This window comes from Elaeis guineensis, chromosome 2, assembly GCF_000442705.2.
Source record: "Elaeis guineensis isolate ETL-2024a chromosome 2, EG11, whole genome shotgun sequence".
In the NCBI taxonomy this organism is placed as follows: domain Eukaryota; kingdom Viridiplantae; phylum Streptophyta; class Magnoliopsida; order Arecales; family Arecaceae; genus Elaeis; species Elaeis guineensis.
The window spans coordinates 107,942,142-107,960,906 of NC_025994.2; the positions used below are offsets into that span (position 1 = coordinate 107,942,142).

Here is an 18,765-nt window from a genome sequence, read left to right on the forward strand (position 1 = left end):
AGAGAATAAGAAAGAGATCACAAAGGTTTCGCGGCCAATGGAGGTTCTGAACAAAGGCTTCAAGGTGGGGGAGTGCGAGGGCCAAAAGACCATAGATGGGGAACAAATGCCACAAGTGCTGCACCCAGCCCAAGCCGAGCAACGAGACTTGGGCTCCCTTGTGGCAGCTCTCAAGGCCAACAAGGAGTGGTTCGAGGAGATGCTGCTCAAGAACAGTGCCGTCCTCCTGAGGGGCTTCGACGTGCGCGACGCCGAGGGCTTCAACGAGGTCGTGGAGGCCTTCGGGTGGGACGACATCAGGTACGTGGGCCCCGCGCCGCGGACCCATATCCACAAGCGGGTGTGGACTGCCAACGAGGGACCGCTCTCGGAGTTCATATACTACCACCATGAGATGGTTCTGGTAAGTTGAACGGCAGTTATTTGCCATTTGTTTCTGCCCACAAAATGGCAACAGGAGGACTTTTAGCAGAAAGCATGCTATATGATCCATCCAATGGATCATACAGAAGGGGGTATTGACGTGAACCTATCAAGCACGAACTATGAGGCTCTTTTGCTTCGTATGTCATTCTTTCTCTCTTACTTCATATGTTTGTTTTTGATATGGAGTGTAGATCAAGGAATTTCCCACGAAGGTAATACTCTTCTGCGAGGTGCCACCGCCGGAGGGTGGTCAGACACCCTTCGTGCCAAGCTTTCGAGTCACAGAACGAATGCTGGAAGAATACCCCAAGAACGTTGAGGAAATTGAGCAGAAAGGATTGAGGTACTCATTTACTGCCCTCAGTAAGAATGACACGTCTTCCATGAGAGGAAGAGGATGGGAGGATGCCTTCGGTACATCTGATAGGATCGAAGCTGAGAAAAGGTATAATCGACTGAATAATTTAACGGATTGTCTGAGTTCTACTTTAATTAGATCCACGCAGTGCCCAGATTTTCTTGCTAATGCCAACTCGAGATTTACGACAATCTTCGGAGAGAAAAGTCTAATAGCTGGAAAAATGTAGTACACGTATAATTTCCTCATTCATTTTTTTTTTCGTGTGTGGCTGTTAAATTACGTTTACATAGAAGCGACGCACCGATTCGTTAGTTACTCCAGACATCACTTCACCGAAGTTTAAGACATTAATTTTGATTCACATTTACAACCAAAAAGTTATGACTAGTTGCTTAATCGTTACTAAACAATTAAGAAAAAACAAGATGTTGTGATGTGTATTTTACAAAATATTTTTGTAGACGTTTTCTCTGACATAGTCCAAGGAAAATTCAAGCACCTAACTCGACCCGAAGACACATATATACCCTAATTGCAATGCAAACTCTTTTGAGTCGTCTATTTGTGAAGACTGTTAAGCCATCCAGCCTCCAACCATGAATCTCATATTTCAAATAAATCACAGCTATCCCTGCATCCATGCATCCATTAGTTTATTAATCTATTTCATACAACTTTGACCGATGGAATCATGAGCATCTATTAAAGTTTTCCCTTATTTATACCTCGAGCATCACATGATTTTGAGATCTCATAGACTCATAATTTGCTCGATCATATATGGATAAGAAGGAAAAAAGAGCTGCTCTGCAGACTTCATCAGCATCCATCTGTAACGCCTTTTCCTTCTTGTCGGCGGAGCAAAATGTGTCTAACACGTTTTCAGTCATAATATTTAGCATTGTTTTTTGATTTCCTTTTATTCTCACTTAATTGTAGGGCCAAGGCACTGGGAATGGACATGGAATGGCTTCCTAATGGCGGGGTGAAGACCATATTGGGCCCTCGCCCACTAACCCGTGTGTTCCCAGGGAGAAAAGGGAGAAGGATGTGGTTCAACACCGTCGTTGGTATGCATGGGAAAGAGATCAGCTCGGCCACGATGGCCGACGGATCGGAGATACCAGCGGAGGTTGTGAAGAGGTGCGAGGAGATCATTGAGGAGGAGAGCATCCAGTTCAAGTGGGAGAAGGGTGACATACTCTTCTTGGACAACTTAGCCTTGCTTCATGGGAGGAGGCCCTCTTTGCCACCTAGGAAGGTCCTCGTTGCAACCTGCAAGTGAGCGAGCATTGGCTACTTATAATGCCATATGCAAAACAGAAGGCATGTGGTGGAAATTACAACCTAGTAAAACTATAGAAATAAACTACCTCAAGAAGGAAGAGAGAGAGAGAGAGAGAGAGAGAGAGAGAGAGAGAGAACCTTAAAAGTAAACAAAGTGATACAAATTTTAAATTCTCCATGAGCTTAATTACAAAGTTTCTTCACAGCTATGTTACCCCTATACATGTTCCAAAATTCATGGCTAAGCCATTTAGCTTCGTCATTGTAAGATTAGTGGTTCCCCACCTCATGTGACAAAATTTATGGCAAAGCAAACTAATTAGTTAACTATACCTAGTTAGCAATATGGCCTCACGGAAAACCCAGGCTTCAGCGAGGAGAGGAGATCAAGTATAGAAGACATTATACGTCCGTTAAGACTGATCGTGTAGTTAATCAGAAACTTCCACTTTTCCAACATCTGCATCGGATAGTCTCTCCATCCACTACCTGTCAACAGGATTATGATTCCCTTCATCATAAAAAATATCCAAAACAGCCATGAAGGCTCTCATCAAATTCTTATGCAGTAATATCAGAATCCATCTAAAATGTGTTTTGCCAGTATCTCAAGATCCAAAAATTATTAAGTCAACAGCTTGTGTAATTACATGAATCTGGTGGTCACGCATCCAGACAATACCTATCCCGACTCTCAAGTCTCAAGACCGTCTCATAGCTGGAGACAAAACAAGGCAAACAGCTGAAACTGCAATGCAAAAGGAAATGCATGTGTGGAGTGTCTAATTCAGAAAAAATTCGCCGATGTCAATGTACTCAGGTCTAAATGGTTTTTCTTTCGAAGGAAATACCGAAACATGGTCAAACACCTGAGAAATTATTTACTGGACCCACCCAGGTACACCACTCGAATCCCACGGTGGATAACACGCCACAGTAACCTTTCTATTCACAAATTCCCAATTGCACGTTGTCCACCATGCACGTGCTCCAAGATTTGTGCTGATCTCCCTGGACATGGTCTGGGCAATAATTTCTCCAAACACGTGATTGAAGACCGAGCTGGGCCGGATTATACCCCTCCCGAGTTCAGTCCAATTTTTTTTTCGGACTTCGAACTGAACTTAGATCCAAAATTTTTTAAAAAATTCAGATCCGAGCCCAAACTCCAACCCGACCCGAATTCGATTGAACCAGGACACAATCTACACTACTGAAAACCTCCTCTCCCTCCATCCCTCTCCCAAATCCTCTCTCTCACCCTCACCCTAGCCCTCCACTGCCGCTCTCTTGACCTCCCAGCTAGCAAGCTTCGCACCCAGAGCGATATTGCCGCCGCCCTCAACCAACTTGCCACCGACGCCGACCTCCTCCTCCGCACCGGCGCTCTCCTTGAACCCCCATCCACGTTGTAGAAGGTGGCTGCGGTGGCCTCCAAGACCTCCCACCAATAATTTGTCCACTCTAAGGCCAGGAGCCTCGTGACCCACCTCTAGATCGAGAGCCTGGCATCAAGAATTGCCGTGTTGGATTCCCTCGTCGCACTCCTCCAATAGGACGACAAGAACATCCTGACTGCCGCCACTCAAGAGGTGGTGCCGACCTTGTTTCGCCTCCAGCAACGAGATCCGAGCCAAGGCTGTGATCGCAAAGATCACCACCGTCAAAAGCTGCCACCATGTGCTGGTCACCGATGGTGCCCCTCTCCTTCACCACCTCACCCATGCCCTCAAGTCCGACAGTGATGGGAGCGCCGCCCGAGAGCAAGCCTGGACTGCTCTCCAAACCCTGACCCTTTTGCCAAGGACAATGCCATGACGATCGCCTCCCACGAAGGCATCACCACCTTTCTTAAGGTCTGCCACCGACCACCCTCCTTGAGGTCTGCCGCATCGGCACACCCTCCACCCACGCCGCCGCTGCCAGCATCCTCAAGAATCTCGCCAGCATCCAAAAACTCCGAGAGAACTTCTTGGAAGAGAACAGCATCCTCATCATTTAGGCTTTGTTATGCACCGTAGGATTTGTCCTAAATCTCGAGCTGAATTTTGGACTGATATTTGGACTGGGCTCGAGCCGGGTCCAAACAGGACCAAAGGTCTATCCAAGCCTGGCCCAAACGCTAAACATGTCCTATTTTTTAGCATGAGCCCGATTCAAATGATTTCAAATCGAGCTCGAAGCCCGACCCGAAGCCAGCCCAACCCGATGGGCCTCGGGCTGGCCCGAGCCCACTTCCAGCCCCAAAGAAGGTATTGGGTTGTTGGTCTCCCCAACATAAACCGCAACAATCAAGAGAAGAAAATGGAACCATTTGCTGCTGCTAATAAATATCATTAACATGCCACCTCCGTGATTGCTGGATCTTCAAGCAGCCCATTTATCATCTGGGATTTATCTTCACGAGACTGGAAACTTCCCTGTTTTCTCCCGGGCTCTTTATTTTATAAAGCAATCACACAGGTAAGCAAACAACATTCTTTAGAAGTAAAATAAAAGACAGCCTTGTCATCGTTTCACTTCGTCTCCTAACCATGATCCTTCTGTCATATATCGTAGTGCCAGTAGCATCCTTATGAGGTCCGGTTCGAGACAGTATGCCCTCGGCCCCTCCCAGCATAGCCATATCCGCGTCCATAATATGAGCCCCTTGTACGCCCACCACGATGGCCACGCCCACCACCTCGACTGGGCCGATGCCTTGGAAAATCACCAAATGTCTGCAGAGAAGAATTTATTTGTACAGCAGAATCTCTATGGAAGTGGTTTACGGATAAGGATCACGAAAGTGTTCAGCTTACCTCTGTATCTATTTTCAACTGCTCAGAGAACTTAGGTCTCCCATTCCTCATATCATGGTTGAGTGAATTGGAAGAGAGTGAATCAAAAAAGTCATCCTTACAGTAAACAGGCTTTAGGAAGGAAAAATTGGTCAATAGGTGGTTTTTTTCATAGAAAGGAAAATATTTAAACAGGCAAAAAAGTAATGTTTGTTTCAAATGAAAATTATTGATATTTAAACTGGCAGAAAAGTTATGTTTATTTCAGAAGAGCATGTCATGGTACCTTTATCCCCAATTTTATGCATTCTGGATCATTGTCCTCCAGAGTATCATCAGCTTCATCTTCTCCTTCCCTGTCCTTTAGTTGGCCTTTGTTCTTACCAAGATGGCCCCACACTTCATCCTTCTTGAACTTTTCATTCATTGCTGTGAAATCAAAGTCTTCAGTGAATTTGGTGACAGGGTGCAGATACTGCAAGAACAGAGACAGCAGTCCATTTCATCAAATAACTAAACTACATTGAGATATAATACACTCTGTATCTGCATAACTACATGGCAGTAAATAAAGTTTGTGAAGGTGCATACATGCATGAGCTTGCAATACGTTCTGTAACTGCATAACTACAACAGGTAAATAAAGGTTCCTAAAGGTCAAAATCCTTGGTAAAATTAGATCAAACATCTTTAAATTGAAAGGTTCAAAATGCATTGATAGACCAAGGATTTATTGGAATTTAAGGACAATGAACTGAGTGAATAGGAATTCTGGTGAAGGTCCATAAAGATGGCTACCAATTGACAGAACACTGGCTTTTTTTCATTTATAGTGCTTATTTGGCAATCAGAGGTACATGAAACAGAGACATTATTGAAGGAATCCCATATTTTCAGGATTTGGAAAGAGGGGTGTGAAGGATATTAAACAAAAATTGGAGAATTAACATCTATGTACACTTATGCCCCCTTTTCTACATGATCATGTGGAAGCTTCAGCTTTCAGGATCCCTTTGAACTTTGAAAACCACTTCCAATCACATGCTGCCACATCGGCACTTAAAAAATGGTGCCTTTGGAAGGAATTAATTTTTTGTTTTTGGTATGGGTTGGGGGTGGGGGGGAGGGGGGGGGGGGCTGGTGAGTATGCATTCCAATTGCATGGATCCGGTTTGGAATGAATTATTGTTTAAATCTATTAACATGATGTTGAGCTGGTGAAGCATAGGTTGATTTTTTTTTTTTGTCTATATAATGAATTTTAATTAAATAATCTGGTTTGGAATGAATCATTATTTATATCTATTAACATGATCTTGAACTGGTGAAGCATAGGTTGATTTTTTTTTTGGTTCATATATTGCATTTACTTAAATAATAAACTAGAGTTAATTTATCCAACTGGAACCATGCTGCAGCGTTTAAAAAACAAATTCAGTAACCTGTGCTAAAAGAACCAATTGGCTACTCCAAATGGCCAACATGAGGTGACACAAATAGGTAGCCAATACTTCGAGAAAAGCCCTCCATAAATGTTAAATATGCAGACACCTATGTAAATCTTATTTCCGTATTTCACCTATACACATTGCATGTAGGTCTCACTTATCTTAATTGATATTAATGTTGATCTAATTTGATAAACTAATTAGAGTTGTTAATGAGATCAATGGAGTGCATATGAATTATTCATGGAACAATCTTTAGCTCATAGGAAAAAATTGCCACCACATAACTCATAAAAATCCTGGAAAGAGAAACATCTATATTTTTGCTCAATCAGAAACTTAGTTTTCTGAAATGGGAGCAGATTCAGGAACTGCAGCATGGGAGTGTAGCTCTTAAAAGAAAGAAAGAGCAATGAAACACTAAGGTAGCAGGTGCCTTAGCACTATTCAGAATGACTATAAAGCAGATGCAGCAAGATAGAAGTTTCTCATGATGAAAAGAATGAGATGAGAAGACTGATTGTTCACCACCCAAAGGCAACATTTGTTTGGAAACAATCTCTTAACCTACTGGTTAAATTAACACCAAAAAAACATCTTAAGTAGGATGATCACGTAGAAGCAAATGACTTACAAAGCTCTCTAAGCTTGGCTATTGATAAAATTGTTCTGTGAAGTGTGAGAGTTATCAAAGGATAAGATGTGGTATCAAAATTTTAAATCCCGTGAGATGGAGATGTCCCAATTTCTCTATAGAACAGGATGCCCTGCTGTCCCATCCCATCATAATAGCGGTCCCTATAATGCATCGCAGTAGATATACTACGTCTCTCCCCCCTTCCTCTTTCCTTTTTTTTTTTATTTCATTCTTTTTTCTTTATTTCCCTCTTTCTTACTTTTTCTTCTACCTTTTTTCCTTTCCTTTTTCCTTTTTCTTTTCTTATCCCTTCCTTCCTTTCTTTTTTCCTTCTTCTTTTTCTTTCCTTTCTTTGTCTTCTCTCTTCCTTTCTTTCTTTCATTTTTCTTCTTCTTCTTTCCATTCACTTTTTCCTTTTCTCTATCTTTCTTTTCTCTTTCTTCTTCTCTCTCCGCATAGATGGGTTTTGGAGTCCCAACCCTGTCCAAGTCCCGTTTTTCCTTAAGAAGGTGATGGGATGGTCAGGATGCTCTCCCATCCCATTGAGACATAAAACCTAGCGTGGTAAGATGAAAAGAATATCAATAAAATAGTAGGATCTAAATATCAATAACACACAATCCTACAACCGTTTCTTGCTCCATACACACACATACACGCAAAAACAATAAAACAAAGACACAAGTACAGCACAATATACTTGTGATAAGATGCCAAAAATAACATGCAAGGATGAGAAACCTTAAGATCCATTATTGGGGGTTACTTTCCAATCTTTTTCATATGTCCACACTAAATTGTGTTACTGGGCTCTTTTAGTTTACCTCTGAGTATCCACACCAAACAGACATGGTTTGTGTGTGACATTCAGGTTGGGGCCACAAGAAATTATTGTAAATTAGAAGGATCTAACATTTAGACACATTTCCACACTCAAAAATCACACACAATTTTATGTAACATAGGTACTAGAAGCTTGCAGAAGTCTCTGGTGCCATTATCTAAAATTCAGTAGATGAGAATTCAAACTCAGCCAAGTCAGTCGGATTTTTCTAGATCTTCTGCTGAGTTGGCTCGAAAAATCAATTTGTCCCTCCTATGAACTGATGGGAATAGTGTTCATCCGATGAAATGTGACCATGGGATAATATAATGGCAATTGGGAGAAAATAAACCTACAAATTACCATGCAACATGCATGAGCATGAATGAACATTTTTTTTTTTACCATGCATATGCACATGCGCGCATTTTTTTTACCATGCATACGCATATTTTTTTTTTACCATGCGTGCACGCACATGCTCACACACACATAGAGGGAGAGAGAGAGAGAGAGAGAGAGAGAGAGAGATTCAGTGTGAGGAAAGCCAACTTTGCACTAGCACTTCAAAAGTCTTACAATAGAATTAGCTACTGAAAAAGACAAATTCTAAAGATACAACGTATTTTATACATATTTCTGCATGGGAATAATAGACATATCTAAAACAATTCAAAAAATACTAATAGCTGAATTTTATATGAAATTCTACTTACCTGCTATAATCACTAATTGAAATCCCATGCCTTACATAGCCAGAAATCTCATGTCATAACTGCAAATAATCAGAAGAAATGGAAGAAAATAGAGATGCAATACCCTGTTTCCTCTTCCTCTTCCACGCCCCCTGCTACCGTGATAAGTTTGCAGAGCAGCTCCATTTGGCTGGATAAACAATTTATATATCAAAATCCATATCAATTTGAAAAAGATTTCCTTAAAAAAAAAAATCTGATGTATAAGAAGAAAATTCATAGCAGTAAAATCCCAAAATAATAACTAAAAATGAATTTAACTTATTCATCCTCTCATTTAACCAGTCTCTCCATCCTACCAGTTTAGACAGCCCAAACAAAAAAGATACAGGAAACTACTTTAACACAAAAAGCGGCATAACTTTATTCCGAAACTAGATGGGGTCAGCTGCATCTCTTTATCCAAAACAATAATACAAAAGCCATACTTGTGAACAATATCACAAGTATAATGAAAGTAAATCAGGGCAGCAGATGTTATTTTGCTGTTCCAAATCAGTTAAAAGCAAAGAAAGAGCATGGTTATGAAGTAATAGTTTTTATCTTTGTTATAACGGCCTCCTTGGATGCTACAGCCATTTTCAGAAACTGTGTTATTCATAGTCCACTCCCACAATTTCTAGCGAGTAAACCACACATCAATTCTAAGGTGGTTCCATTTTAAACAATTCTGAGTTGACTAATTTATGCTCCTGTTTTTCCTTATTCGGATCAAGAAATTGGTTTTTTTCAAAAAAACCATTAATTTAACTATTAAAATGATTTATCAGGTAAAACAGAAAACTGTGCACATGTTATTGAAATGCTCCCAGCCTTATCATCAAAGGGAATTTAATTTCATCAATACCGCACCAGAATCCTCAACTATCATAATCCCCATTCTTTGCAATTCATGAATAAAATGGTCGCAGATGAAATGTCAAAACAGGTATATTCATGCAGCCCCATCACATTCGAGGTCTTAGCTACAAATAGAACAAATCTGAATTTTTTTCAGTTTCAATAATCTCATGAGATGCAATCCTTGAGGAATGCTAAATAGATCCTCACACATGGTCCAAGAATATCCAACACTCATATTTCTACCTCTCTCCCCACTTCCCATTCCTTGTCCCTCTTTAGGCAAGCCCAAATAGGGTTTCTAATAAGCCCTCCAAGATTAGTAACACTCTGCTTTTCCACTTTTAATGATCAAATTGTTTTAATCTTGTTTTGTCCACTTTCTTAGAAGGTACTTATTTTTGCAACATGCATTGCAACTCTAGGGTTTGTAAGTTAATTTTCAGATTTAAAGCATAAATTATGTACCAAATTGAATAACAGATCACGAACTGGAATGTTTAACCACATTTCATGCATGTAATGTACCAAGTTCCAACCAAGGAAATCTTAAATCAAACATTGAAATAAGAAATGCTACACATAATATTTCATAATTGACAGAAATTTAACAAAAGCAAAGACGCACAAATACAAATGAGATAGCAATCCAAAACAGCGATCTATCTCAACACAACTATGGGGTAAATGTAAAAGCAATCAATATATGCTTGGGGCTCCATTATGTGATGGAAAAACCTGGAAAAACAAAACCATACATACAAAGTAATGTGAAAGGTAAGATGAAAGATGAGCAAAGGATATGAAAGAACAAGGAATATAGTCATTGATTGACAAATTATGCCACTCGAAAGTGCAGCTTGGGAGAAAGGACAACCTTCAAGACAACATGGTCTTTTTATTAGACCCAAGCAAATTAGGCCTTGCTGGCCTATTCCCAATCAACCCAACCCGGTTTAGGGTGGGCTCAGTCAGTATTTTTCAAAAAGAGGCCAATAGATTTTCAAACAAGCCTTGGGTTGGCTCAAACTTGTACTGGCCCTGTCCAACCTAACTCAAGATTAAATAAAACAAAGTTTGCTATACCAATTGGTACCGCACCATACCAGACATACTATATTGTACCCATGCCGAACTGGTATGTGCTCTCGTACTGTACCAACGCTCGGTATATTCCATCGTCTCGTACCATACTACATATCGACACTGTAATAGGATGATATCGATATGAAGTCTGATACCGTGATGACAAACCTTGAAATAAAATACATAAAATAGATTTTATATAATATATTATATTATATTACTAAACTAAAATATCCATACGATCTTATCTCAAATATTTTGCACCCACCAAATTTTATCTCCCCATTTCAAAAAACCCTCCTTTCCATCATCCCCATCTTTGTCACCTAATTCTCCAGACCTAATCTAATTGTTTCGCAAGTGTCTCTCATGATTGCCCTGCAAGCCACATATTGGCCATCACCACCAACCCCTTTCCCAAGCTCCTCTTATCCAGAGCACTCTCACTCCCCCCACCCTCTCCCCACCCCCTTAGAGATGGCAATTTTAGCCAACCCACCAGGTACTCGACCTGACCCAACTCAATCCGAATGGGATGGGTTTTATCTAACCTGATTGGAACCCGAGACAGGTATGGGTTCTAGAAAAAATAACCGAAGCGGGTTTGGATCGGATATGGATAATGGTATGCCTCGATCCAAACCCAACTTGACATAATCTTATAATGATTTTATATTGTTTATATGTACCCAACTTGACCCACATCTCTACTTGACCTGACCAGATGTGGGTATAGGGCGGGTATGGGTATGAAGATTTTACTTGCGGAGCAAGTACGGGTATGAACCGATCCATTGCCATCCCTACTCCTGCACCCCCCCTCAAAAAAAAAAAAAATCTCAACCTCACAAGCCCGCAACCATCTCTATCCATACAACCTTGCTCCTATTACCCTTTTCTCATGCCCTAACTCCTCTCACGTGACTACCACCCACTCAACAGCACTATCGGTGGGGCCCAACTCCATGATAACATGTAGAAGTGCCATGATTTACTTCGTTGTTGTGACAGCCTTCCCTTAATCCCAACTCCCCCTTTCATGATAAAGGAAATGAAAGATCGGGTCCAATAGAGTTGGTTCATGTCACCACACTTAATTTCAAAAAGTTAGGCTTAGGTTTCATATATTACACAAATTCAAGGTGGCTCAAGCTTAGGGTGGAGTTTTTGCCTCGACAATGCCTTTGATCTAACCAGAACCAAACTCAATCTAGAGAATTCACAACTTTGCTTTAGATACAATAATACCAAAGAATGAGAGCCAAGAGGGGTGGGAGGATGATGAAGAATAGAGCAAACGACATCTATCTTAAGAGCTTGATCAAATTCAGTCAAACCTATCCCTTGCTTCCCTAGGACCCTCATTATTAAGATTTCTAAGTTCCCCACTAAACAAGTGATGATTATATGGAAATTGAGGAAGCAACATGTGTGCAAAAAAGAAGAGGGAAAGAAGCACATAGATCAAAGTGGAAGAAAAAGAGATGGGCAACGATTAGGTATTTGATCAAAGCAAGAGCAAGGAGTGGGAGCTGACCTATTCAATTGCCAAATTGGACTCAATTTTATGTGAATCCCCAAGAACACATATATAATAGAAGCCCCCAAAGAGTCCTCTAATAGCCTTCTACTTTCCTTATGATGGGGCTTGACCACTTAATTTGAATAGATCTGCCACATTACAAGTCATGGCATATCACTTGAGTTGCCATGTGATGAGTCAATGTGACAGATTAAGTGGGTGCGCACACCCACCAGAGCACAGGTGAAGCAGTCATACACTGTAAGGGCTAAAAAATGCACCGAAAAGATGATACCATATCAATTGAATATGAACTAATCTAACACTCAAAATGGAAGAAGATTTCTATAAAAAAATGGGGAAGAAAAAGAAAAGATAAACTACATCGACTCGTGACTTGAAATATGTTTTCACATCTTCCTCAAAGATCACCCACGGTCTCATTGTGCAAACACTTTCCATATAAAGTGGAGCCTTTGAAGACTTATCCTGGTCAAGAAGACAAATATTGAGACTCAAATCTGAAAACACAGCTGACCGATATGGAAGAAAATAAGACAAGACTGGGGCATAAACAATCAGAAAACTAGAGGTTATATGAATAAAGTTATTTGACCAAATATGTATACAATGCACATTGCAAGCTGAGAACAGATTAAATTACTGAAAAAATCAAAAGAATTAATCCACAAAATTCCAGCAAGAAGGAAAAAATTCCCAATAAAATTCAATGGATTGGTGATTGTCCAACCTTTGATCCCTCCTTTGGATGCATAGAAGATCCTCCCAAACCAGTCTAGCACATAACAGATATTTGACAAACAAAGAACAGGGAAGTCAATCTGAAATTCAAGATAGTGATCTGGACAGATATGACTGGTTCCGTAGTATGAAGGCAGCAATATATATCAGACATCAAAGATAAAATGTTTCGGTGACTGTACAGGCTGATTAGGGTTGCAGATTTACAGTGAAAGATTGAGGAAGGTAAAGGACTGAAAAGATTAACAACAGGGGAATACAATCTAGATGTGAAGGTTGCTTCTTTCTGGCTGTTGCTGGACCAGACTGACCAGGTTTCAGGTCTGCAGGAAGGGCTGCAGACACCCAACGATGCCAGAAGAGAAAGTAAGTATAGCTTAGGAGAATGTCTGCAGAGGCCTGATTAGGGATGGGCAGCATGTATAGGTTTAGGGTTTTAGATGGCCAGAAGATAAATGGAGAAAAAGATGCAGAGAAAAAAGAAAAAAGGGAAAGGGAGCAAAGAATGAGCAAAAAGAGACATCAGAGAAAATAGATTAACCTCTGGACTTGCTCCACTGGGCTTAAGCCTACTTCTTCTCACACGAAGAGAATACAAGATAGGAGAGAGAAGAGCTTCTCAATCATTTGTAGTTTCATTATGAAATAAATCCCCAGGGCAGGCTACAAATAAGATAAAATTGTATTTTTACTAAAAGGCCCCTCTAAGAAATATTTTAGACAAAAATCCCTAACAAATTTAATTATGGTCCTCAACCCGCATAAATCATAATATAGATGGCTCAAGATAAAAGAAAAACAAAAACAACTAATATGATCACTAAGTAACAACAAATTAAAGACTCAAATCATCATCCAGGAACTATTCACCTCCCATTCAAAAACTTGTAATCCTTCATTAGATCTTAAAGGCTCATTGATCTCCATCATGCTCCAATTGCAAAAGCTTAAATCTGTAATCAATAGATTTGGCTTTGCTATTCGCCAACCAACATTGTAGGATGAATGGCAAGTCCTCCTATTTCTCAAGTTGCCTTAATCAAAAAATGTGGCACCAATTTATGGTTTGCATCAAAGTTCAATCAGTCAGCAGCATTATCAAATATTAATGTACTTAAACTTGACCCACTAAAGGAATCATATGAGACTTATTGGTGAGAGCACTGTTTTTTTCTTCTTGTAATCAAGGCTCAATTACGTGGATAATTTATTAGCAGCTAATTTGATGAATGAGCAGACCTTTTGGATTTACATACTTATTTGACTGATCATGATTGCATATGCAAATGTGAACTAAAAAGATGAGTGAATGCCATCTCACTTTCTCCATTTTCCTTCATTGGTAGCTAATAGCCTTCAATTTTTTCTACTAACTTCAAAGTTACAATCTGAATTAAATTCTGGTTTAAAATAAAATCAGAGTTTAAAAATAGATTTTCTCTTCAGAGGAACTTCACCTAGTCTTGGGCAGTGGGCACATGTGATTTATGTGCGAGGAAGTATGGATGGTTGTGATTGCCTATGTAATGAAAAAGGATATATATATATATATGTGTGTGTGTGTGTGCGCGTGTGTGTGTGTGTGTGTGTTATTAATGTAACTTGAAAAATGCTTTGTCAAGTGCTTTCCTCTATTTCTCTCCCTTTACTAGAAGCTAAACTAAGGTGTATTTCTTAAAGATGGAAGTAGTTATCAAGTTGGCAAGAGGGATGGGGAATGTGTGTGATAAGAGACAGTCTTCCTCCCATTCTATCAAATGTAAAAGATCATTGTCTTGAAACCCCTATCCATTTTTCCTTCTTCATACTTACACTATCTCAACAAATTACCATGTGTGTAAACATATAATATATAATATATGTATGTGCGCATGTGTGAATGTGCATATCTACGTATGCATGCATGCATATAAATAAGGTGGAAAAAGTTCAATGAATGGCCATAATCCAGTGAAATGGTGAGATAGGTGGTTCTGATCTTATCTACATTAGGATTATTTTCCACCAATATACACTGATAAATATGCACCTATTTTTATTGGCATACTTCTTTTATACCAAGAGAAAAAAGTAAGTCAAAATAAAATGATACAGACTGGTGTATGCCCACTTTTTCCTTGTCATTAGCCTGGCACACTACTGGGCATGTGACTGGCATAGTATGGTACTGTATAATACTGTAAGTGCTATACTATCTCCAACATGAATTTAGCATGTGATACTTTAAACCTTGTGGGGGTGGGAAGAACAACCATAAACACAAAAAGCCAGGCTATCTCTGGTCAGCTTGATGAATCAATTTTCATCATTGATTCCCATCGAAGCCACATTATATGAAATTTCTAGTATTTCAAAATCATTTTATATTTCAGATTTTCAATCCAATTTTATCTCTAAACCTTTCCTTCTTCATTCTTGAAACTTTTGATGCAAATCTCTCCTCCTGATGGGTCTTCCATAGATGTGCATTGCATATGCCAAATCTATAAAACTCATGTTTAAATTTTTTTATCTACAAACCTGCCAGTAGTTCAATTATCCATGATTAACCTTTCTAGAAGAAACCCATTAATTCCCAAATATTGTTGTCAAATTTCTTAGTTTTGTTTCTACGATGCATTATCATTGTTGATTGCCATATGTTTCAAGTCTGACTCAAAAAGTAATGACTCATGATAGATGGTGATATTTTGTATATCCCATTGCTTTTGCAACAGGTTTTCTACAACCTCTGAATCTTTCTTCATTTTCAACATCACATCCAAGACTTGATTTGGTTAACCTAGTTTCTCTCTTGAATGTCCCAAAGTTATATATGAAAAACAACATTTGTACAGATGCAACAAGATTTTAAAATAGTTCCTCCAAAACTACTCCTTTTGTAAAATCTTTGTTTAATAATTTCAAAAAAGAATACTTCATTTTAAGATTTCCATTCCTCACCAATATCATGTTCTCCACAGTCTTATTGCACCTGATTAAATCAATCTCTAGTTTTCATATCACACTTCTTAGTTCTCCCTTCTTATCTTTATAAGAACAGCCGAATAGACAAATCATCAATTCATATGTTATAAGCATAGCCTTGTGTATTTTTGCATCTTTCCTTGCTCTTCACCATTTCTTCAAACAGAACAGAATCTCTTAATCGCAGATAAGACCTTCACATTTTGCGGCCAAGCTTTTCCACCTTTTAAACACTTACCTTCTGATTCTCAAAGAAATGATTCATTAAAATCTTCAATGTAAGTCTGCTATTTTATATGCACATAATATGTTTACATTTTCAAGTATTATTCCCTCCAGTAAGTTGCCTTTAATCAATGTTGCATATTGACATTTGATTTCATAAATTTATTCTCAAGCATCATATGGTTTGATTTCTTTTCATTTTTTCAATTTAGCAGAAAAATCAATTGTTGGTCAATGCAATGTAATCAAACTTTCTCCTATAGACTTAAAATCTTTGCATATCAACCTTTTTTTAGCTTAGAGGAAAATAACAAACCTTATATACTGGCATACTAAAGTATTATATACTCTTACCATACGTATTTGTGGTCATCATATCCTCCGTTGTTGCAACTTCCTATCCAATCTTTCATAGTATTGTTATCTGAAAACCATATTTTTTTTTTTTACAAAAAAAATAAAAACCACCGATAAATACTTTCTCCCTAGTTTCACTTGCATGGATACAAAGATCCTATCAAATTTGTTTCAAATTTTTTATCCTTCAGTAATACTTATTGCACATGATAATAATATCACCTCTCAACTCCGAATGCTAAAAAGTACAAATTTATCGTTCCTCACAGTTATATATGCAACATTATAGTGCATATATTTTTTAATATTATATTACCATGCTCGTATTCTTGTCGCAAATTGATGTTCTATGGACAAGCAATACCGACTCACCATTATATCCCCTAGCTCACTAATAGTTGTTAGACCATCAGCATTCTATGTCGTGTAAATGGTATATTCAACTTTCAGCGAACAGCTTTTTTTCTGACTTCAGTCCGTCTAATGCAGGGGAAAAAAATCTCGTGACACTGCAATTGGGCATCACTTTCAAAAGCCAGCCTTGCCAACTCTCTCACATTTCTAAAAGCAATGTTCTTATACATCGCTTATGTGAAGTGCACTAGCTTACTAACATCCTATTTCTTAACATGTTCAAGTTGGTGTTCCAAAAAAGGACCACACTATGGCCAATTATTGCTTGTCAGTCACAAGGCTTGAGTTCTAGGGGTGTCGATGAGAATCAGATCAAGATTCACCTCATAAATTCAGCCACTGTTTCTTATGACTTGTACTTCAACACTTTCTACATGTGATGTCCACATTCAGGGGCCGGGGGGGATTGTTCAAATTTCGCATTCTCGAGATGTGTGAGTATGATTGTCAAAAAGAGTAAAATGTCTATATTACTGGAATATGATCATAAACATGACAAGAAATTTAAAAAACTACTAATAAAATACAGGTGGAAATAAAATAATATTCAAGGAGTTAGCAAGTTCAAAAGACATAACATGGGAGTTAATAAATGACAAGCATTTTTCTGGCATACCTTCTGCTCGGCTGATTTTGGTAATGGCAATATGGGCTCCTTACTTTCAGCTGGAGACAATGCAGTTGGTTCAGGTATTAATGGTTTAACCTGAGCTTTGAGTGGGTTAACTTCCACATCTTCGTTGCTCATTTGCAATGGCTCAGAGGAAGCAGGGATGGAAAGGCCAGGCTGCGACAACTGACCTGGAGTGACCGATGGTAGTGATAATTCGACTTGGCTTGAACCAGATGAACCAATAATGGAGGACACAGCCTGGGATATAGTTTGAAGGGTAACATTGGGACTAGGAACCATCCTCGGTTTGCTACCAATGATGGATGACATATTCTGAGAGAGAGTTGGAACAGACTCAAAGGCTGATGGCGTTACAAATAGCAAATTAGTACCAAGAGTTTCTGCAGGAGAAGTGATAGGAGGCTTGCTTGGCATCAGACTCACTGATGTTTCAGGAACTAATGCACTGGCATGGGCAGGAGCCAATGTTGATGGTGACATAGATGAGGTTAGACTAAGGGCGCTACTGGCAGGTGGCAATAGAGGAGGAGGAAACTCAGGCAAACTTGGAGATCCAGATGGTAATGATGCATTAATTCCAGAATATTGCAATTGTTGTTGCATTGAAGGAGGAATTGGCAATCCAGGTGGTGGACGAAGCAAAGGAGGCTGTTGCAAATGAGGAAGCCCGGATGAGGGTGCATAATATCCCTGCCAATACATTGGCATTGCAAGCCCAGAGCCATTTGCATTTGGCAAAGGTGGTGAGGAGTGCCATGATGCTAAGCTTCCCCCAGGTGGATATAGAGGCAAGCTACCTTGAACAGTTGACCTCGGGTGCCCAAACTGAGCAGCATGGGAACTAAGATCAGGTACAGCTCCACTTACAACAGAAGGCAAGCTTGTAGTTGCAGATGCAGTTGCAGGATGAGAGTAGTGTGACTACACAAAATTGACAACATTACTGAGTCACAGATTCCTATCAATTAAAGCGCTATTTTACAAGGCCAGGCATTACCTGAATAATAGCAGGATCACTGTGTATGTGAGCAGTCTGAACAGGTGGTGGAGACTTAACCTGTAAATCCTGAAACCAATGCAAGAAAATAATTAAGAATCAGAAAAAAACAAACATACAGAGGAGTAATATTTGAAGTCTCAGCATACATCAAATAAGAAATATTAATTTGGTTTTTAAGAATTCTAATTACCAATATTTATGCAAAGAAATGAAGATTGATGGTTAAGGATCCCCACAAATAGACACCATTATAAGTTCATAACAGAGATGTGGATGGGTTGCACTCCTTAAAATAAGTAACCATCACAAACAGATGTTCACCACTAGAATTAGTAGAATAATAACATCCAAGCAAAAAAGAGAGATATAACTTGAGGTTAGATGTTATTGTTGGATAATTTGTAGAAAATAGCAAGTGAAAAAAAAAAAAAAAAAAAACGT

At 39.2% G+C, this 18,765-nt stretch overlaps 2 protein-coding genes across 4 annotated transcripts in view; one reads left to right on the forward strand and one right to left on the reverse strand.

Annotated features, from left to right (window-relative positions):
- Positions 1-2,351, forward strand: LOC105047671 (clavaminate synthase-like protein At3g21360). Its single transcript, XM_010926712.4, has 3 exons — positions 1-403; positions 618-871; positions 1,727-2,351. The coding sequence occupies exons 1-3, from the start codon at positions 38-40 to the stop codon at positions 2,070-2,072; spliced, it is 966 nt and encodes a 321-aa protein (XP_010925014.1). The 5' UTR covers positions 1-37; the 3' UTR covers positions 2,073-2,351.
- The window catches only part of LOC105047653 (protein decapping 5), a 26,268-nt gene continuing 9,427 nt past the window's right edge, over positions 1,925-18,765 (reverse strand). For 2 of the 3 annotated variants that reach the window (XM_010926682.4, XM_029265721.2), the window contains 6 exons: positions 18,322-18,390; positions 17,307-18,245; positions 8,582-8,647; positions 5,141-5,329; positions 4,876-4,986; positions 4,372-4,794 (listed from right to left, as the gene is read on the reverse strand). In XM_010926682.4, coding sequence (XP_010924984.2) covers positions 4,648-4,794; positions 4,876-4,986; positions 5,141-5,329; positions 8,582-8,647; positions 17,307-18,245; positions 18,322-18,390 — 1,521 coding nt within the window. In that variant the 3' untranslated portion in view covers positions 4,372-4,647. Of the gene's footprint in view, positions 2,063-4,371; positions 4,795-4,875; positions 4,987-5,140; positions 5,330-8,581; positions 8,648-17,306; positions 18,246-18,321; positions 18,391-18,765 lie in introns of those variants that run through there. The other variant, XM_010926691.4, reaches the window with a different exon arrangement.

Excerpts from the sequence above, each read along its gene's own strand:
- LOC105047671 (XM_010926712.4), top strand. The coding sequence starts at position 38 with ATGGAGGTTCTGAACAAAGGCTTCAAGGTGGGGGAGTGCGAGGGCCAA. Across the intron at positions 404-617 it reads ACCACCATGAGATGGTTCTG|ATCAAGGAATTTCCCACGAA; the intron begins GTAAGTTGAACG and ends TATGGAGTGTAG. Across the intron at positions 872-1,726 it reads AGGATCGAAGCTGAGAAAAG|GGCCAAGGCACTGGGAATGG; the intron begins GTATAATCGACT and ends ACTTAATTGTAG.